Source organism: Ostrea edulis, chromosome 2 (genome assembly GCF_947568905.1).
Source record: "Ostrea edulis chromosome 2, xbOstEdul1.1, whole genome shotgun sequence".
Taxonomy (NCBI): Eukaryota; Metazoa; Mollusca; class Bivalvia; order Ostreida; family Ostreidae; genus Ostrea; species Ostrea edulis.
The window spans coordinates 53,136,955-53,159,769 of record NC_079165.1 but is presented as its reverse complement, the minus strand read 5'-3'; the positions used below and the strand labels follow the sequence as shown (position 1 = coordinate 53,159,769).

Below are 22,815 nucleotides of genomic sequence, written 5' to 3'. Positions count from 1 at the left end.
TTGCTGTTTCACCTTTATAGATGGTTTTTTTCCCTAACATTTAAAACATGTCTTTTCAATATCAATTTTGTCTATAGCACAAAATAAAAATTCTAAAATCAATTAAAGCGTTTGATATACATGTGTATATATAAAACAAAACGAAAGAAAAAAAACAACTAGGATCCACCACTAGTAAGCTATGTTTTCCATTTAGAGTTATTGTCCTTCAATCGAAAAAAAGTAAATAAATATAATTAAGTGAATACTCTACATTTCAACACAAGTTATGTCAAATATTATTTAACAAGATATAATTATACCCCCCGAAACAAGTTGTGGGGGGGTATACTGGAATCGGGTTGTCCGTCTGTCCGTCCGTCTGTAGACGCAATGGTTTCCAGGCTCTAAAGCATTATCCTTTCCACCTACCGTCACCATATCATATATATGGACTACCCATGGGATGAAGATGTTCTCTATCGATTTTGGGGTCAAAAGGTCAAAGGTCAAGCGCACTGGATATCGAACTAGCAATATGGTTTCCGGGCTCTAAAGCGTTATCCTATCCACCTACAGTCACCATATCATACATATGGACTACCCATGGGATGAAGATGTTCCCTATCAATTTTGGGGTCCAAAGGTCAAGCGCACTGGACATTGAAGTAGCAATATGGTTTCCGGGCTCTAAAGCGTTATCCTTTCCACTTACAGTCACCATATCATACATATGGACTACCCATGGGATGAAGATGTTCCCTATCGATTTTGGGGTCAAAAGGTCAAGTGCACTGGACATTGAAGTAGCAATATGGTTTCCGGGCTCTAAAGCATTATCCTTTCCACCTACAGTCACCATATCATACATATGGACTACCCATGGGATGAAGATGTTCCCTATCGATTTTGGGGTTAAAAGGTCAAGTGCACTGGACATTGAAGTAGCAATATGGTTTCCGGGCTCTAAAGCGTTATCCTTTCCACCTACAGTCACCATATCATACATATGGACTACCCATGGGATGAAGATGTTCCCTATCGATTTTGGGGTTAAAAGGTCAAAGGTCACGCGCACTGGACATCGAAGTAGCAATATGGTTTCCATTTAAATTCTTTAACGGCTTTATTCATCGCATGGAACACCCTTTGGGAGATTGGGGTAAGCGGGGGTATTCTTAGTGAGCATTGCTCACAGTACCTCTTGTTTGATATGTATTTAAATTGACCGACTTCATTAAAAACAAACTCTCTGTGTGTTTCTGTAGGTTTCTTTCCACGTATATACAAGGGACTTATGAATTTACGAACTTAAATAGTTGAAATTGAAAACAAAACAATAATGGTGGCTTCTCCGTTTGATGTATGAATATTGTGCGTTCAAATTCTCAAGTACAAATGTAAAATAGATAAAGCTAATAGCCGTGTTTGACATTGCCGTAATATGCGGACATTTGTTAGTGTAAAACGTTGCTACAACTTTACAGTTACGATTGACAGACTACATATTTTATAAGAAACTTTGAACTGTAGCCTATAATAAATGTACAAAATTTGTGTAAAATTGTGAGAACCAATGGACAAATTCATACGATAGAACATACTGTCTGTATATATATCCCACATCTCCATACGTAATACATGTGTACATGCTGGGCCTGTGTAATTGAAATGTTTACTGGGGTATTCCGGATGGCTGTATAAGTTTGTACTGTACATTTGATTCGAACATTCATTCTGTTTTGAACAATATAATTTTTAAAGTAACAAAAGGTAGGGAAATCGGTACTTTTAAAGCCATCGGAACGGACTTCGGAACCAAACATACACGATAGGTGTAATTACCCCCCTCCCCTGTACCTTGTTACCATAGGCCATGACTCTCATATTTACTCGTTTAGATATTGATTTTTTATATAACAACATAAAAACTCACCTCTTTGCTGTTTCTTTTTGAGTCGTATCAACTGCGTTAGATGTATGTATTGACTTCCTTGAAATCTGACGTTTCCAGACAACACTTTTGTTATTATTATTATTTTTTTTCGAAATGGCCGCATCGATTACGAGTTAATTTTTTTAATGGAAAGTGTTAATCTAACTTTGCATTTTAATTTTAGTTTACAAAATTGAGTCGTGAGTAATGCGGCCCATGTGAATTTATAGACTGAAGTTGACAAATTTATGCGATTTTCCCGGAAAACGTCAAACTGCGGTAGGTTTGGGCATTTGCTTGAGTGCTTTATACATCCGGTGTGAGGAAACGATTGCGCAATACAATTTGGCTCATGTTATGGATAAAAAATATCCTATTAGATTTATTCTAAAGTGTTCTTTAATTTTTCGAAAATTAGTAGGCCAAAAATGACATATTGTGGGTCATGTTCTTTACATGAAAGCTTCCTGACATAGTGCAGATTCAAGTTTGTCAAAATCATGACCCCTTGGGGTAGGATGGGGCCACAGTAGGGGATCAAAGTTTTACATACAAATATATAGGGAAAAATCTTTTAAAATCTATTCAAGAATCACTGGGCCAGAAAAGTTTACATTTACATGAAGTCTTCTTGATGTAATGCAAATTTAAGTTTGTACAAATTATGGCCCCTGACGGAAGGTTGGGGCCACAATGGGGATCAAAGTTTAAAATGTGAATATATAGAGAAAATCTTTAAATGGTTGGTATTTTTTCCAAGGTGACTCAGGTGAGCGATATGGTCCATGGGCCTCTTGTTTACGCATGGTATCTATTTTGTGTAAACAACTCCTCTCACAGCTTTTACTTGACATTTTTCAGACCTTGTACATTTATAGATATTATAAAAACATTGAAGATATACATTTCAAAGTGCTTCTGTTTTGTTTTTTATAAATTCTACATTTGATATATCTTTTTTCCACTATGAAATGTACTGCTGTCTATCTGATAGATAACATATTTTAAAGCAACCCGGCCATTTCTGTTCTTGAATCGATTTTTAAAGATGCAAAATGAATTCTTAAAAAATATTATTGCTTGATTTTCTTTTTATATTGTGGAATTGCATATACATATTCAGATGAAGCAAATACCACTCCTGAATTTGGGTCCAAAGGTCAGCTGTTAGCCTCCAGCAGCCGGGACAAAACCATGCGGATCTGGAGCTCAGTCAGAGGACGGCAGCTGGCTATGTTTAAATACCCAAAACCAACTCAGTTTGTCCGGGAGGACAGAGCTAAGATGTGGAGCACTTTGTTGTGGAATCCAAACAATGCAAATCATATTTATGTCAGCTCTTTTGGGTAACTACCTTTGGCAATATGAAATATTTTATGAGATTAAACTTCCTTGTTTCAAATTGTATTGAAACTCAAATTTCTTTTTATCCATTTTTCTGCAAATGCATGAATATACTTACTGTGGACCCTAAGATATCCGGGCACCAGATATCCGAATGCTTCAGCTTCTTGATGATTTTTGTTGGGAACAGATTTTTTAAATCATATTTTTTCTTGTTTATCCAGAATTCCATATTCCAAATCTAAACAGTTTTTTTTTAAAATATACTACAGAATGCATGTCTTCATTTTATTTTGGTTCATTGCAGTTTATTTAATTGGTCTTTCAACTCTAATTATCTTTCCTGACCTAGGTGTTTGTTTTATGGCTTACAGGCCATCTATTAATTGAACAGTCGATATATCCACCTAGGGACATCTAAAACCCCTTTTAGGCTGAAGTGGCTTAGTCAACCAGTAGCAAAAACATATGGGGAATATACACAGAATTCCCTCAGACTATATTGGGTTTGAACCATTACCATGAAACAAAACAAATAACACCAACTTGATTTATCCATTTATTGATACCATTGAATGTCATTACCAGCTAAACATAAGCTGTACACATAACAGGAAATGGAGATAATTGGCCTCATTGCTTACTAATTACACAGGTCTGGAGGTAACAACCAAGATACCAACTAACAAGGTGCATAACAGGCAAGATGGGGGGGGGGGGGGGGGGGGGGGGGGGCTTGTGTTGTGCACAAGTGCCAGTGAAGTCCCATGTATGGAAACAACATGTGAACAGGGGTTGAATGGTTGACATATCTGTTTACCCTGTTTCTCAAAGATTGCTCCCTGGTTGATAGTACTGCCGACACTTAGTACTCCAAGATGAGGTGGAGGGGGCCCCAGGCTGGCAGACACCTATGGACCCCAATGAGGGAGGGTTTATTCTTCCCCCAATAAACAACTCATGCCCTCTGTCTTGATTGACAGATGGGGGAAACACAGGCCAGAAATGCCCCTAAAATCCCCCCCCCCCCTTCCCCGACCCACTACAAACATTGATATAATGTTTCGCCATCACCCTATACCAAAAACGCCTTTTAGATGTAGGCTACCTCCTGTAGGTAATTAGGCAGAGATTTTTGGCAAGAACCATCTACACCAATTTCCCCTAAGGGAAATTGAGAGCCACAGGCTTTCACTGAGTGCCACAGGTGCAAAAGAGTTTGTGAATAGTGTAAAAATATGCTATCTGAGGATACCCGAGACTTTTTTTTAAAAGATCAAAAATGCATGCTATTACAGCTTGAAGTGACAAAGTCCATCTACAAATTGAAAGAATTGACACAAGTCCAAATTTATTGGACATGACACAGAATGAATACCTGGATTACGACCTTTTTGATTATTAAGATGTCCTACATGGACGTGAACAAAGAAAATCTATCATGACAAAGTCTAAATGACCAGCACATGGGCAGGTGTAAATCCCGAGCCAACCCAGACATGCGACATGCACAAATTTCGTCGAAACCAATGAAAACTCGCTTTCAAAGAGGAGAAAACTAGTCTCCCAAATGGGGAGAACTGTCCAATTCTGGCAACATTAATTTACCAATCTATTTCTAGGAATTTGTCCAAAATTTGACACACTTATGTATAAACTTGAAAACTGAATACTATATTTTAACCTTTTCATCCAAAAATTACAGTTGCTAAGAAAGAAGTAAATTTTGTTGGACATGACACAGAATGAATACCTGGATTATGACCTGCTTGATCATAAGATGTCCTACAAGGACATGAAGAAAGAAAATCTGTGACAAAAGTCTGACAATCTAATTAAAATCAGACTTCTTAGATCCGAGCCGTATACTCTGCGTAAGTAGATCTGACATAACCGGATTAGGGGTCATGTTCAGATGAACTTTATGTCAGCCAATCAGCGCGTCGGCTTTGAAATCGTCGGTGTTCACAATTCAAGGAAAATGGCTGCGATTGTCTGGTTTGAAAGAAAACATATCGCAGCTAGATGCGACATCACAATGCACCGTTTACGTCGACTGGCATTATATTCCTCGCGTTATTTAAGTAAACCATCTTGAAAACTATTCAAATCGTACCCATCCCTATTCATACATAAATTGGAATTCACAATTAATTTGATTTGGGTGTATTTTATCTCATACGTTTTGTTGTTTGTATGGACGGAATAGATTAGGCATTATTGCGAAAGTTTAAAATTCCTTATGTGAGAATATACAATTTTATAGTGTGCAATAAACTTCGTGGTAAAGCGATTACTGCAACTTGTTTATGAATTGCTGGGAACCACCTGAATAGCCATCATTGTCTGTATTGCGCAGTCTGACTGGCTGATAGTTCTCGTGAATATTCCAATCGAAAGGTCATGTGGACATGACCCCCAATGGGGTTATGTCAGATCCTATTATAGCGATTGTGATCGTATCCTAGGATCTGATTTTAATTAGATTGAAAGTCTGAATGACAAGAACATAGGGGGGGGGGGGTGTAAATCCCGATCCAACCCAGACATGCCACATGCACAAATTACTGTAAACCAATAAAAAACTCTGCTTTCAAAAAGGAGAAAAACTACATTGACTGGGGAACACTGCCTAAACTCGAAAGCAAATTGAACACCCCCCAACACCCCCCCAATTAATTCCTGAATGGAATAGTTTACATGAAAACCGTCTGGAAGTATAAGTGTAGGGGTTTACAGTATAAGTGTAGGGGTTTACAGTATAAGTGTAGGGGTTTACAGTATAAGTGTAGGGGTTTACAGTATAAGTGTTGGGGTTTACAGTATAAGTGTAGGGGTTTACAGTATAAGTGTAGGGGTTTACGGTATAAATGTAGGGGTTTACAGTATAAATGTAGGGGTTTACAGTATAAATGTAGGGGTTTACGGTGTGAAGTTGGCTTAGAACATTAGGGGATGTACTGTGTCTGTGGAATTGACGAATTGACTGCTGGGTAGGCCCCACAGCAAACTTAGCTGAACTTACCAGGGACTGTAACTGAATGGATCTGAAATCGGAGGAAAACTGGTTAAAAAAAGGGAGAAAAACACCTCACCCTCCCTGGAAAATTAACTTATGTACTTAGATCAAACCCAAAGTGTTTGATTTCCTCAAAAAGTGAGCTAACTAATCGAAGGATTTTGTGCAAAGAGGAAAATTTACACCCTTGTTACCATAGGGAGAAAACTGACCATTTTTTTTGGTTACTCATTAGACAGGCCACTGACTCTTGGGTATGTGTTGCAATGTGATGTACGATAGCCAGAGTTATATGTGTTGCTATGTGATGTACGATAGCCAGAGTTATATGTGTTGCTATGTGATGTACGATAGCCAGAGTTATATGTGTTGCTATGTGATGTACGATAGCCAGTTATATGTGTTGCAATGTGATGTACGATAGCCAGAGTTATATGTGTTGCAATGTGATGTACGATAGCCAGAGTTATATGTGTTGCTATGTGATGTACGATAGCCAGTTATATGTGTTGCAATGTGATGTACGATAGCCAGAGTTATATGTGTTGTAATGTGATGTACGATAGCCAGAGTTATATGTGTTGTAATGTGATGTACGATAGCCAGTTATATGTGTTGCTATGTGATGTACGATAGCCAGAGTTATATGTGTTGCTATGTGATGTACGATAGCCAGAGTTATATGTGTTGTAATGTGATGTACGATAGCCAGTTATATGTGTTGTAATGTGATGTACGATAGCCAGAGTTATATGTGTTGCTAGGACACCAACTGGAAGAAGTTGAACGGTCTGTCTCAGACGGAATGTAATACATTGGAAACCCCTGGATGTGGTGAGGCGAGTATCTCACATGTACTGAGGAGTTGTAGAGACCTAGATGTGGCGAGGCGAGTGTCTCACATGTACTGAGGAGTTGTAGAGACCTCGTCCTGTATTTTAAACATTATGCTAGAAAAAGACTAAAGCAGATGTGCCCTTTGTAATACTAAGGATGTACTGGATTTTGGCTTAAACCGGGCATATTTTCCCAACCCCTAATATGCCCCCCCCAATTCGTGGTGTTTGGATGGCCAGGTGAGTCCGTACCCTCCAATATGCTTTTAAGGTGAAAAGGAACCTAACCAGAGATATAGAAAAATGTCCTGTCGACAATGCAGATTCAAATGACCATTTGGCAATATTGTATGTTGTATGATTATATACAAATAGTGTTTGAGGAGAACCTCTGAAGGCCACTCCAACAATATGACCGCATGACCGATAAATTTGGGAGAAAAGAATTAGTCATGGTAGAGCACTTGTCACAACTGGAAGGAAGAGCCCCGTCCACACCAACCTGGGATGTAAATAATTTGGACAAAAGTTTGGCATTGAGCAGCGGGTGTCACAGGTTCTTTGGACATGACCTCTGATATTGCGGCTGGGTCAGCACACTAAAGAACCCACTCTACTACCGCCCTGAGTCTTGGAACAAGTCAATCTTTAGTACCTGACCCACAGCCAGTGATGCCTAGCATGGGGGGAAATTGACAGGAAGTAAAACAAACTAGTTCAGAAACAAAATGCTGCACTTGGAGGATATAAAATTTACAGAGGCTTCCGTGGTGTTGTTGAACTCCAAATTGTTTGATGACATTGTTTTACTGCTCATAAATAAATTCCTAAAATTCTGATTTTAATTAATATAAAGTGCAATTGCACATTTGTAGGTGTTATCTAAGCTACAATAATCATTCTAATTTGTTAATTCTGTTCTGTTTTCCGTTCCACATTTTAGTAACACTTGGGGGGTGGGGGGGTGGTAGGTTTTGTTATGTAAATTATAAATGAATTTTATAACGGAGATGTAAGGGTACCACAAAGATACAACATTGTTGTTGCATGTAAGCATATTTGCTACTTTTAATTTTTTTTTTCAGAGGAGAGATTCTAAGGTGGAGGCTTGATTTGGACAGTTTTCAAAAGCCAGTGTCCATTAACTCTGGGAAGGTTCTCTATCACACAAGACCAGTGTTTTGTATGTGTGTTGGTGGATCTGATAATTCTACAATGTGCACTGTGTCTATGGACAGACAGGTATGATTGCATGACTTTGGAAATAAATATGAAATTCACCCAACTCAATTATGAGAATATATAAATCAATGATTATCATTCATTGTTAAAGTATGACATTTAAAGTTGCTGTAAGTAATGAACCATAAAAATACCCATAATTACAGTTGTATACATGTATCATTGTAAATCAACATTCAATCACGTCATTTGTAGATCACCTGAGCTGAAAGTTCAGGTGAGCTTTTCTGATCATGTTTGCCTGTTTTCTGTCTGTTAACTTTTCTTCTAAAGAATCAATGGGCCAGAGAAGTTGAAATTTATGTGATCAGGTTTTCTTAGGGCGTCAAGTGGTAGCTTGAAAGCCATAGAGCAATCACACGGCCTCACCTGCCAATTCTTTACGCAACCACAGTTGACTTCCTGTCAATACTTCTGCCAAAAAAGTAGTTGCTTTAAAATTTACAGAAGAAATAAGATACATGACACGACAATATTGATACAAACCACAAGCAATTCATATCAATGTAGAAATCTTACATTATTTTAGTCCAATAACGACATAAATTATATATATGAAACACACCTTGGGCATTGTAGTGGATGAATATATTGGCCATTGTAGGTTACGGAAGTGGCTGAGTTGTTACGAGTGAAGACCACTGACAGAAGTTGCGAAAGTCTGCAAAGTTATTCAAATTACGAAAAGTTTGAGAAATAAGAAAAATCATTTGTGAAAATTTTGTTAGCAATTATCTGAAAGATATGAAAATATGCAAAAATTAGTTAAAAATTATTATTCAGTTTCAATATCAATGTGGACTAGATTTCGTGATGGCTGAGATAGCATGGGTTTGGGAGAAGAAAGATTATGGAGCGGATCAAAGATCTGATTGTAATCAGATTGAACCTTCTCTACGACCACACATCTGTTAAAACAAACCCAAAAAATGCATAGTGATGTAGAGCAGAATTATTCTCGATTTATATCTTGAGTGTAGCATTGAAAAGATATTGGAAGACTGACTAAATTTCCCATGGATAGTGCATGAGTTAATTAACTCCTAACATTGATAAGGTGACCACCATATTACTATACAGAGACAAAAGCTAGAGAGTCCCAGATTAGAATAACAAAATGCGGAGTGAGCTGTCGGAGTCGACTATGTGCAGGTGTTTAAATCTATCAAATAATGTAGCTGAACATTCAGGAATTTGATTGAACTTTAATTTTTATAGATATTAATAAAAATTTACTCTTAACACATTCCTCTTGATACAAAACTCGCATAAAAAGAACTAATATGTGTGAGTGTGGTTGTGATAGACAGTTAAATAAAATCCCGGTCATTTGTTTTCTAAGTGATATTATGCATTGCACCTTTGGAAATGCAAAAAAAAAATAAAGATAGGATAAAATAAAAGAGAAAATAAAATAAAGATATATATATATAGAGATATATATATATATGTATATGTGTGTGTGTGTGTGTGTGTGTGTATATATATATTTGTGATTTCATCCTTTACAGATAAAACATTTGATGTCACAATGTACAACTGAGCGCAGACTATTCTATCGCCGCACATTACGGATGGTCTGAGAAAATAATTTCAACCCACTTTATTTTATATAATATACGGAAGATTTAGCAATTTACGAGATTCTCATCTGAGAATAATTGACAACAATTCAGGCACGTTGATTTAGGGGTGGGGGTGGGGGGCTGTCCCCCATTTTTACCTCACCTGAGCTGAAAGCTCAAGTGGGCTATTCTGATCGCCTTTTGTCTGTTGTCTGTCTGTCCGTTGTCCGTAAATTTTTCATATTTTCATCTTCTCCAGAACCACTGAGCCATTTTCAAACAAATTTGGTACAAATCATCCTTGAGTGAAGGGGATTCATGTTTGTTCAAATGAAGGACCATGTCCTCTTCAAAGGGGAGATCATCACAAAAATAAGGTGGGGTGATTTAAAAATCCTCTCAAGAACCATTGGGCCAGAAAAGTTGAAATTTACACGAAAGCTTCCTGACATAGTGCTGATTCAAGTTTGTTCAAATTATGACCCCTGGGGTAGGATGGGGTCACAGTAGGGGATCAAAGTTTTACATACAAAGATATAGAGAAAATCTTTTAAAAAAATTCTCAAGAACAACTAGGAACAGCTTGGAAAGTAAAAATTTACATGAAAGCTTTCTGACATAGTGCAGATTCAAGTTTGTTAAAACCATGGCCCCCAGGGATAGGACGGGGCCACAATAGGGGATCAAAGTTTTACATACAAATTTATAGGGAAAATCATTAAAAACCTTCTTCTGAAGAATCACTGGGCCATAGAAGTTTACATTTAAATAAAAGCTTTCTGACATACTGCAGATTCAAGTTTGTAAAAATCATGCCCCTCCCCTGGGGGGTAGGTTGAGGCCACAATAGGGATCAGTTTTACATGCGAATATATAGGGAAAATCTTTAAATATGGGCCAAGGTGCCTCAGGTGAGCGATGGGGCTCTTGTTTTTCTTTTATAATCTGCTTTTAAGGCACGATGCCATTGTGGCCCTATATGCCTTTGATTTCCACTGTAAGATGAATTATTTGATAAAACTTTAATCCCTTCTCTATTTCTTTTTCTGTCTTTATTACAATGTCTGTGTATGTAAAAAGAGCTCAAAGTGACCAAAATGCAGAATTTGAAATCGAGGCCAAACCATTTGTTCCCATCTTGGCCAAAAGTGGTAAATTCCGTTATCGGCCCAAACCATTCGTTATCCATATTAAAGCGTTCTCGCAGAGAACCATTCTGTTCTCGCAGAGAACCGTTCTGTTTGAATTATTCAGTAATCATTCCCCATTGAATACTGTTCGTTCCCACACTGATCACTGTTCGTTCACTGTTCACTGGTGTACTAGTATGAAAACCGTTCATTCCCACACCAATCATCATTCATTCACCGTTTCACTGGCCTTCGTGGCCGAGTGGTTAGAGCATCATGCTCAAAATCACACGGCCCTCTCACCTTTGGTTGGCATGGGTTCAAATCCTGTTCGCGCCGGTAAGTGAGAAAGTTTCCCAGTTTACTTTCGGAAGGTCAGTGGTCTCTTTCTTCTCTCTTCCACCAATAAAAACTGGGCGCCACCAGATAACTGAAAAATTGTTGAGTATGGTGGAAAACAGCAAAACAATCAAACAAACAAACCGTTGTTTCACTGGTGTACTAGTTATGTCTAGTATGAAAACCGTTCATTCCCACACCGATCACCGTTCATTCACTGTTTCATTGGTGTACAAGTATGAAAACCGTTCATTCCCACACCGATCACCGTTTGATCACCGTTTCACTTGTGTACTAGTCACGCTCTCTAATGATGTCTGTGGATTCAGATTCAAAAACATCATAATTTTCATCATTATAATCAATCAACCATCGCCACAACCACCATCGCTCTCAGATATTTCTCATGAAATATAGTTTCACACTTTGAATTTCATGCAGAAAGAACTGGTCATTTTCAAGAGTTATTTCTTCTTTGTCGTATACAACCAATGTAGCTTGATTACCTCATAGCTCAATTGTTTACAAAACCAAAAATTACGTGTTTTAAATAGAGAAAAACTTTTGTGAAGGCCAATAACTCCCATTTCATACTCTACGAATGTGTAATACTTTCTCTTCTGAGGCTAAAGAATTAAAAGTTCTGAATTCAGGTACCTGAAAGTATTACATATATTAATTATTTTCTTTAACCATGATAAATCCCCCCAAAATACAACAAAAACACCAACATTGCATATTTTATCAATGTGCTGAACAGTATGCGATGCTTGAACATTAATTCTCCGTTATGCAATATACTGCATTTGGACCGAAAGTCCAATGACACATCGCTTATTATACATTTACATTCCAATTGGTTAGTTTGTGTAATACATCGTGCTATAGATATACTACAGTACCCGCAATGTTATTCTTGACATGATAAACGATAGAACACGATACACGCACGATAGGATAGGATACATGCACGATAGGATAGGATACATGCACGATACGATAGGATACACGATAAACCTGATAAATGCAAAACCTGATAAACGATCTTCACGATAGACCTGATAAACACGAAACACGATAAATGATCTTCACGATAAACGGAAAACCTGATAGAAATGTTGTAAATTTAGAAACTATTTAGACAGAACGAAATTTTGATACCAACAACTTAATTACATTATGTTGATAATAATATTGAAGGATTTCAATGTTCATTATATAGCTAACACATATACAGTAATTTCTTTAATCCACGGTCGTACGTTTTGTTTTGTTTTTTAAAATTCTATTTATGTTTTTTTACGCCATCAAAGCTAAAATCAGAAAACTAAAATATATACGGTATTGAATTCATTATTTGATATCTATATGAATTTTCACAGCCAATGATTCTCAAACTTTTATTGTCACATAATGTTTAATATATAAATTATACAGGGAATTAACACCTTAATATAATGTAGTGATATCATGCTTCAGTAGCTCTCTTATTCTAATGTCTATTATCTTGAATATGAAATGAAACCAAGTAATATTTTGTGTAGCGAGGAGGGGGTTATTTTGCATCAAGCTGTAAGTTCACCGCTCATTCAACAACTACAGTTACTTTCATAAGGACCGCTTAAAAAAATCAACTGCACTACAACATATCCTCATGTGTTAGATATTTCTACACTTTGAGTGATAATTGATAGTTATAAGTAATTGGAACATATTTATTTGAATTGAGATTTTGTTAAGAAAAAATAAATAAACTATTTTAAAAAAAACATTAACAAAACCCGGCTTGTTTTAAATTCGCAATTTTGAAACGCTTAAAAAATTTTGTGCTTAGTGTATAAAAAAAATTTAAAACTTCAAATAATCATCAAAACCAGCATAAATTTCCAATATCTACACGTATGATTATTGGTACATGTGTACATGTACAAGTAAAAAAAAAACAACGATGACAGCTGAATCGTGCCTAGTTGAGCAGAATTTGGGGGGATGCAACACCCTTGCACCCTCTTATAACTTAATCTTCTAAATGTGTGAAATACAATGTCCCTGAGAATGTTTGCTGTCAAAACACGGGTGATACACAAAATCAGATATAAGGACGCGCACAAGTTCAGTAGTTGGTGCATAAGTAGAATGCAGGTGAAAAAAATCGAAAGAAAAAGAACCATTATTAAAATATATGTGATAAACATTGTAATTTACTGATTTTTCCTTTCAAATCGGAACTTCCTATTTCTCTGTTATTGTTAATTACAAATAATTGTTTCTAGACAAGGAAATGTTTATGAACTCCAGATAGAGGAGCTTACCGATTTACTGTCTTCGGTTTGCTCGGCAAACCACTGCCTACTTTCCAGACTACTTAGAATGTATTATTGTGATAAACTTTCACTCTCTCTGGACAGACAAATAGCTCTTCTTTTGCCTTAAAATCGACAGCTTTATGTTCTCCTTCAAATATACTGTTTCCATGATTCCTAAAAATTGCTTCTTTAACAAAACGAATAAAGCTTTCGGAAAGTATCATACTTTTTCATTAGATTTAATATACAATCCCGATAGTTTCCAATGCTACACGATAAACGATTTTCACTATAAATGGAAAATCTAATACACGCAAAACACAATACATGATAGACCTGATAAATGCAAAACACAATAGAAAATGGAAAACCTGATACACGATAGGATAGGATACACACACGATACGATAGGATTCACGCACGATACGATAGGATACACGCACGATAGAGCACGATAGGAATGTCAAGAATAACGTTGTGGGTACTGTACTTTGTTGGGCCGGTCATGATAACTATCCATGACTTGAAGTTGCTCGCAAATGTGAATATTTCTTGCATATGTAAGAATTGGTTTACAGTAATGGTTTTTACATTTCAGATGATATTTTGGGATTTGACCAGATCGTTGCCTATCTGTGCTGTGCCAACCTTGGGAGGGTTTGTATATGTTGCCAAGACATCACCAATTGATCCAGGTAGGCCTTGGGAAAATAAAAAGAATATATACAAGCTTCAATACTTTTACGTTATAAATCTAAAAAGTAATTCATTATATTCCCCAAACATAGTTCAGGAACATTTTTACTCTGTTTCTTATTAGGCCAATTCATCTTAATTAGTAGAGTATCATCCAGGGTCACCAAAAATTATGGGGCAGGTGGGAGGATTTTATTTTTTTGATTTTTATTTTCTGAGAAAAATATTAATGACAAACGAGTTTTTGTGCATCATTTAATGCCAGATGGATATCAATCTATGCTTATTTCACAGACGAATTCAAGGTTAAGCTTTTTAACTTCAAACACAAAAACATACGAAACTTCAAGATATGAAGAACATTAATCCCTTCCTTTCATTTACGCCCGTAAGAACGTGAGAAATTAAGAAAACCATATCTATTTTCTTAACCGTGTTAACGTGGCTTTTCACGTTGCAATACCAGAAATGTAAACAAAAAGTGTAAATACCGGAGTCGGTAATGAAAATTTTTCGGAAATCGGAAGTTTCGCAAAATAAAAAACTTCGGGGTGGGCCGATTTTTATGGGGCGGGCGGGGATGATATCTATCAATTAAGTTGAATTGGCCTTACTAGGATGTTCTCTAAATGAAGTTTGGGAACATTTGCTTTTACTCTATGCAACAGAAGACTTTTCTGTTTTCATTCCGTTGTTCCCCCTCCTCTCCAATTCTTGTTTGGATGATTTCTTAGAGGTTAGTTATTCAATAAATGTGAAATTTTGACAGATGATGGACAGTATATTGAATGTTTGTTCTTGAAACATGTGGAAATATTCACCTTTGGCTGGCAAATATGGCTGATTTTCTGTTTTTCTGTTTTTAAATAGAGATTTTGTCTTGGAGTTTACGTAGATACAATAGTAGTTTTTAGGTCGCCTGAGTAAACTCAGGTGACCTTTTGCAATTGGTCGTCTGTCGTGCGTTAACAATTGAACATTTTGATAACTACCAGTCCAATTCTTTTCAAATTTGGTATGAAGCATCTTTGGGACAAGGGGGACATGAATTATAAATTTCAGGACTCCAGCACCCGTGGGTCGTTAGGGGCAGGGCAAAAATGCCCAAAATTGACCAATTTTCAAAAATCTTAACAAGAACCGCACACATGTAAGAAAAACTAAATGCATGGTGATGTAGAGCAGGTAGGCCTCTACCAAAATTGTAAATTTCATGATCCCCGAGGTAGGGATTCTGACTGCAGGGCAGGGCTGAACTTACTATATAGTGTTTTTGTGTAAAACACTTAAATAACATCTTCTTTAGTGTGCTATTGATACTAAATTGAAACTAAATGGATATTTAGAAAGAGCAGATAGTCCCTTACCAAAATTGTAAATTTGATGATCTCAGGGGTAGAGGTTTTGGTATTAGGATGGGGTCAAAATGGCCAGTTATTAAATGTGTGAACAATAGACATTTGTGTCAACAAACAACAGGGGACAGTTTGAGTTTAAAATATATTATGCATATTCCAACATATATACAACATATCACATATGGTATACAACTGGTCAGATAATGATACAAAATAAAATATTTGGCGAAAGGGCAAACCCAGCTATGCAAGATACATGAAAGCATCTGACCCATGTGGCACACTAGAGTTCCACCTGAGCAAAACAGTGAGGTGTGCTATTCTGCCAAGTGGTAGTATGCTGCATGTTCAGATGTAGAGCTCAACGACCTAGTGAGTATGTGATGTTTGAGGTGTCAAACAGGTACTGCATTAGCCAGAAGTTGAGCTGAGAAAGAGGTCGAGGTCATGTCGGTGGAGAGCCAGCTGGCATACTCCGCAACTCAGTGAGTATGAGAGTTTGAGGTGTCAAACCGATAACTCTTGAGCTTTGTGCTGACAAAAGTGAAGGAAATGACCTGACTGCTGAAACGATACGGAGTCCAGTTCCTGAGAATTTTGGGGTAAACTTCTTGCATGTTGAGCTACGACATGCAAGAAAATGCCCAAGAATCAGGTATGAAATGTAAAACATATTGAATAGCTGAGTTGCCCCAAAATAAGAAGAAATAGAGTAAAAATGTAAATACATAATGCATTGCACCAAACATGGCTGAGGACAATCTTAGCAAAGGCAGCATGATTCGATTAAGTGAAAACATATGTACATGGGCTCCGAGGATCTAGAAGGCCAAGTCTGCCATGATGGAAAAAACATAGCACAGCACATGCCCGAGACAGGTAAAACAAACAATCCGAGCAAAAACAAAATGCGGTGTGAGTGGTATTGTTGAGTATCTACGAGGTCCTGAGGGTCTCAAAGGCTTTCTGCCATAAGGGCCTGTTGGGCCTGTCTTATTGCCGAAGATGATGTTCTTATGTACCTACAATATGAATCCGATGACCACCTACCCAATACCTGATTAGGTGATCTTCAGTATGAGCTGAGGCAGCTGAAGTAGCAGCCCCTATGCGGAAAGAGTGGCCTCTATAGGCGTGGGGATTAATGCCGACCTTGACTAAAGTGTTCCTGAACAATGAAATAAATGCATTCCTAGACAGAGGCATGCCATCTTCTGTTATAAATAGTGGCTTGGAAGGAGAGGGGTTGGACCTTAGTCTTAATTTGAGATATTTGGAGCATGCGTTATAGGGACAAGCATTACAGTTTTTTTTTAACAGTTTGATGACGACCCCTTTCCTAAATGGATCAGTTTTCGACATCTTTAAACGCAGATGCACTATGTCCTCAAGAATTTGTATATCTGCCATGCAAATATGAGAAGATGGGTCGAAATCTGTGTAGATTGTAAATTCACCACATCTCAGAAAGCCAAACAATGCTACTGAACAAGCGGCCAGTAACAAAACATTGTTGAATGCAGTATTGATTGGATTGTTGCAAAAAAGTACACAGTTTTTTTAGCACAGCAAAAGTGACAGGTTGTCGCAAATTTTTGGCCTTATTTGGCTTCGTTTAACCCCGTTAAGAGCAGCGAATAGCCTTGGCATTTCATTAACATTAGGATACATGATGTTATGTTTTATACAATGAAAACGTATGCCACATATATATAACTTGATTGTGGCATGACTAAGTTCTAATCTAGAGTAACAACGAAATACAATAATAAGTCTTGTGACACTGGAACGTCAGGTAAGCATGTCTGTGGAATGATATTGCACATGAGCAGAAATCTGGTGTAGGCTTGGAATCCTGTTATATATGACTGTTTGGTCCTGGGGGCTATAGCCGCATCAAGGAGGTTGTCTACAATATTGTCCAGTCTTTCAGAACTTCTTTGTATCCTGGAACGGTGCAAGATGTCTTGTTCGCAGCTGGGACCAGCTGTCGGAACTTGGGAATCTGTAATCGAGACAGACAGTCAGCAATAACGTTTTTTGACCTTCAAAATATTTGCTTTTGAAAACGAAATTATTGTTAGCTGCACATAGTGTTAGACGACGAACGAGTGCCAAGATTTTTTGGCATTTAGAACGGCCTTTGTTGATAATATCCACGGTGCCTTGATTATCGCAGGAGAAGACAATGCGTTGTTTCCTCCACGAGTGACCCCACAGCAGTGCCGCCACAATGATAGGGTAGAGTTCACGAAATGCTATAGAGAGTTCCTTGCATGTACGTTGCAGGGGCAATGGCCAGGATTCTGAAAACCACTGTCCTTGGAAGAAACCTCCATAACCAAGGGTTCCTGAAGCATCTGTATAGAGTTGCAGGGCATCGGAGCTAATTTCTACTTGGTTGTAGAACATAGATATGCCATTCCATTGTTTGAGGAAGATTAACCACATGTTCATGTCCTCTCTGGAGCCTTTGTTTAAGGTGACGTGGAAATGGAGTTGTTTTACTGATGTGGACACAGTAATGAGTTGTGACAGGAAGGAGCGCCCTGGAACTATGACCCTACTCGCAAAACTAAGATGGCCCAAAATTTGTAGAAGCTCTCTTTTGGAACAAGATTTCTTTTGGAGAAATTCGTCAAGGAAAGATATGATTCTGGAGATTTTCTCGGGAGGCAGTCGTACTTCCATCTTAAAAGAGTCTAATGTGATGCCGAGGAAGGTAATGGTGGTGTCTGGACCTTCTGTCTTGTGTTTGGCTATAGGTATGTTTAGCCTCTTAAAGATGAGCATGAGTAGGGCCATGTTTCTTTCTCCACACTTCTCTGGCTCCTCGAAGGTGATAAAGTCGTCCAACAGATGTAAAATATGCCTGATGCCATAGTTGTGGGTGGCTATCCAGCAAATAGCTTGGGCGAGGCAGTCAAATATTCTGGGACTAGATCTACAGCCAAAAGCGAGTTTTGTGTAGAAATAATATAGACCTTTCCATTTGAGAAGAAACAATTGCCACTGAGATGGTGAAATTGGTATTAACTTGAAGGCATCAGATATGTCTGTTTTACACATGGTGGTTCCAAAACCTAGTTTCTGAATTATTTTTATGGCGTCATCAGTTGTAACATATGAAAGTGAACATTTTTCTTTGTCGATGAGTGAATTTATACTGGGATCTGAAGCTTCTGAGTGTAGGGCTGATAAGTCCATTATCAAACGTCATTTATTTGAATATTTTTTGAAACTAACTCCAATTGGACTCGCTCTATATTTTGGAAATGGGGGTGTGTCGAATGGTCCTTGTAAAAATCCTTTCTCCACCTCTTTGTTGAGGTCATCTACTATATGGGGGTTGGAAGTAGCTGAAATGAGATTCTGACATTCTTTGCTTGGAATATCTGTATTGTTAATCATGGTATCAAAGCCGTGGCGAAGGCCGTCACATAGATATTTCATGAAGTTAGAGTCTGGATGTAATTTTAATTCTAATTCTAGGTGGTCGACGTTGACTGGGGTTGAAACAGAAGATGGAAGAGTAGCCGGTTTTGTGTTATCTAGTCACTTGCTTTTTCTCATTGACTCCTCGCATGAGTGACCTCCGTGATCGCTTGCCTTGCACACATAGCACACATGCGAAAAAATACAGTTCTTCCTGTGGCATTTCCCAGCATTGAAATTGTTATATATTTCGGTACCGTTGTGCATTTTTCATGGTCTACCACACTTGTCTTCTTTGGCTGAGTTGATGGATTGAGAGTTTTTGAGCATCTGGTATTGGGATGGTTTAATTCATAACAGGGGACAGAATGAGCCTGAATGTGATGTGGAGTTGCACAGATTGCAAGCAGAAACTCTGGCATTTCCCATGACCATGCTCAGAAGCGCATTATCCTTGATGGACCAATCAACTTTGATATTCAGGTCATGCAGGGCAGCGGCTGCTCTAGTTGAAAACTGTGTATGGTAGTCGTAGAATTTTTGACCATACACATTAGAAATTTCTACGATATTCCCTTCGTATCTATCCAGCTCCTCGGGAAATCTTGTACACATAATACTTTTGTATTTGCCGAAAGTAGTTATAAACTCGCTAATAGTCAGGGATTTGTGGAGGCGTGGATCCACGGACTCCAGGACATTGAGGCCCATGGCAATCTCTGGCATGGATTTGTTTACCTCGTATTTAGGAATAAGTAGACTAGCTAAGTTTACGTCCCTGCCTTCCCAGATTTTTCGTTTTAGAGAATCTGAAACGATATCTATTTGAGGTAGGCATTCAGCAGAAACACCGAATTGCGTAGTACGTAAAGACCCACCTAACGTAATTTCTGATCCTGTGAATCCGCTTCCCGCTGCGGTAGTTGAGATTCCTCTTGCAGTTTCTAAAGTGTAGGACTTCTCTTCGTGATCCTTTTTTGCCAGTTCGGAAACGTCTTCTGAAGAGTCTCTAGATTTTTTTGAAGAGACTGTAAAGTAGCCTGGATGTTGTCAGGCTCAGGAGCCGCCATATTGGAAAACTGCTGGGCGGAAGTACTGTTATCACTACGCAGGTTTGCGTCCCCAGTGTTTATGAGTGCTTCGGTGACTGAGAATGGTTGACTGTTGTCAAACTCATCGTCGGCACTTGTAGGACAGTTTGAAATTGTCGCACGGTTTGCTATGGCCGGTATGGTATCGATGTGCCTGTTTGGATCGAGGCTATTCACTGAACGGTTTCTGGTGTTGGTATTCTCCAGATACAATTTTAGTGTGTTGTTCCTGTCCATAGATGATGGAACCAATATTCCAATAGTTTTCAATTCCACTTTCAGTCTTGTAAGGGTCCAGTTCTGTGGAATAGTCGAATCGAGTGTGTACTTGCCCGATGGCAGGAATGGCTGCGTCTCTCGGCCATGTCCTAAAACACTGCACTGTCACAAATCAGTAGCACACGATAGAATATCCAGTTACAGAGCGTATCACTTGAGTTTAAGGAATGTCAGTACACAGTATATCACGTAATACGGCAAATAGTAAGATTGCACACTTCCAGAAAAACACGAGGTAAATAGTAACGTGAACAAAGATCAAGTGACGCTAAAACAATAGATGACTATTTATATTGACCAATCAGGAGACAGAATTTATGTAAAACCAGGACGGTGGAATTGTAAGTTCTGGGGCTGTGTGCTGACACAAACTTTGTTTATGCAAGCATAAACATTAATTTTTAACTTGTTCTTGATAACTATCATTCCAATTCTTTTCAAATTTGGTATGAAGCATTTTTTGGAACAATGGGGACATAAGTTGTTAATTTCAGGATTCCTGCACCCCCGGGGCCTTCAGGGGTGTGATTTTTCCTCTTTTCAGAGGAAATCCTCTGATTTGCTCAATTTTCAAAAAAATGAAACATTCTGGATTTGATCTAAAGTGGCAGAAAATGATATTTCTCCAGGTAGGGCGAGGTGTTTTTCTCCTTTTTTGACCAGTTTTCCTCTGATTTCTGAGGAATTCAGTCACATCCCTGGGCCTTAGGGACGAGGCAAAAACTGTCCAAAATTGGCCAATTTTCAAAAATCTTCTTCTCTAGAACCGCACATATTCAAGAAAAACTAAATGCATAGTTATGTAAAGCAGGAAGGCGTCTACCAAAATTGTAGATTTTATGATCCCCAGGGTAGGGGTTCTGATCTCAGGGTGGGGCCAAACTTATTATATAGTGTCGATGTGTAAAACACTTAAATAACTTCTTCTTTAGTGTTATTGATACTAAATTGAAACTAAATGGATAGTTAGACAGAGCAGGTACAGTGCCTGCAACGTTATTCTTGACATTCCTATCGTGTTCTATCGTGCGTGTATCCTATCATATCGTGCGTGTATCCTATCCTATCGTGTTTTGCGTTTATCAGGTTTTCTGTCGTGTTTTGCATTTATCAGGTCTATCGTATCGTGTTTTGTGTGTCAGGTTTTCCTTTTATCATGAAAATCATTTATCGTGTAGCTTTGGAAACTAACGGGAATGTATATTAAATCTAATGAAAAAGTACGATACTTTACGAAAGTTTTATTCGTTTTGTTAAAGAAGCTATTTTTAGGAATCGAGAAAAGACAATATATTTGAAGGATTTTAAGGCAGAAGAAGAGCTATTTGTCTGTCCAGAGAGGATGAAAATTTATCACAATTTCATTCTAAGTAGACAGTGGTTTGATGAGCAAACCGAGGACATTAAATCTGAAAGCTCCTTCATCTGAAGTTCATAAACATTTGCTTGTCTAGAAACAATTATTTATAATTAACAATAACAGAGAAATAGGAAGTTCCGATTTGAAAGGAAAAATCAGTAAATTACATTGTTTATTAGATATATCTTAACAAAGGCTCTTTTTCTTCCGATTTTTTCCACCTGTATTCTACTTATATACCAACTACTGAACTTGTGCGCGTCCTTATATCTGATTTTGTGTATCACCCGTGTTTTGACAGCAAACATTCTCAGGGACATTGTATTTCACACATTTAGAAGATTAAGTTTTAAAAGGGTGCAAGGGTGTTGCATCTCCCAAAATTGTACTTGTACATGTACACTTGTACCATGTACCAATAGTCGTACGGTTTTGATGACTATTTGAATGTTTTACCTACTAAGCACAAAAGTTTTTAAGCGTTTCAAAATTGCAAATTTAAAAAAAGCCGGGTTTTGTTTATTTTTTGTTTTATGCTTTAGGCCAACGATAAATATTGTTGAGTTTCCGCTAACGTTCCAGAAAAAATAGGGTAGGTAGGTAGGAAATAAATTTTATTTTATTTTCAAATTTTATTTTTTCAAAGTATACTGCAAAAACATTGTAAACTCTACAAGTTAAATGTTCTATTGAATTTCATACTTTAAAAAATTTCATACTTTAAAAATAAAGTTTTGCTTAAATTGGATTGCAAGTAAACTTTCTAGCATAATATTGCATCTGTTATTTGCTGAGGATTATGCCCTTATTTTTTATACAAAACAATATTTTTCAATGAAACATATAGCATAAAACACAAAAGATCCTTTATGACAATAAGATATACATGTACAAGTACCA

At 37.6% G+C, this 22,815-nt stretch overlaps 1 protein-coding gene across 1 annotated transcript in view; it reads left to right on the top strand.

The window, feature by feature from the left end:
• The window catches only part of LOC125682083 (gem-associated protein 5-like), a 311,122-nt gene that overhangs the window by 13,573 nt on the left and 274,734 nt on the right, over nucleotides 1–22,815 (top strand). The window contains exons 4-6 of the mRNA XM_048922476.2: nucleotides 3,039–3,261; nucleotides 8,200–8,356; nucleotides 14,295–14,391. Coding sequence (XP_048778433.2) covers nucleotides 3,039–3,261; nucleotides 8,200–8,356; nucleotides 14,295–14,391 — 477 coding nt within the window. The remainder of the gene's footprint in view (nucleotides 1–3,038; nucleotides 3,262–8,199; nucleotides 8,357–14,294; nucleotides 14,392–22,815) is intronic.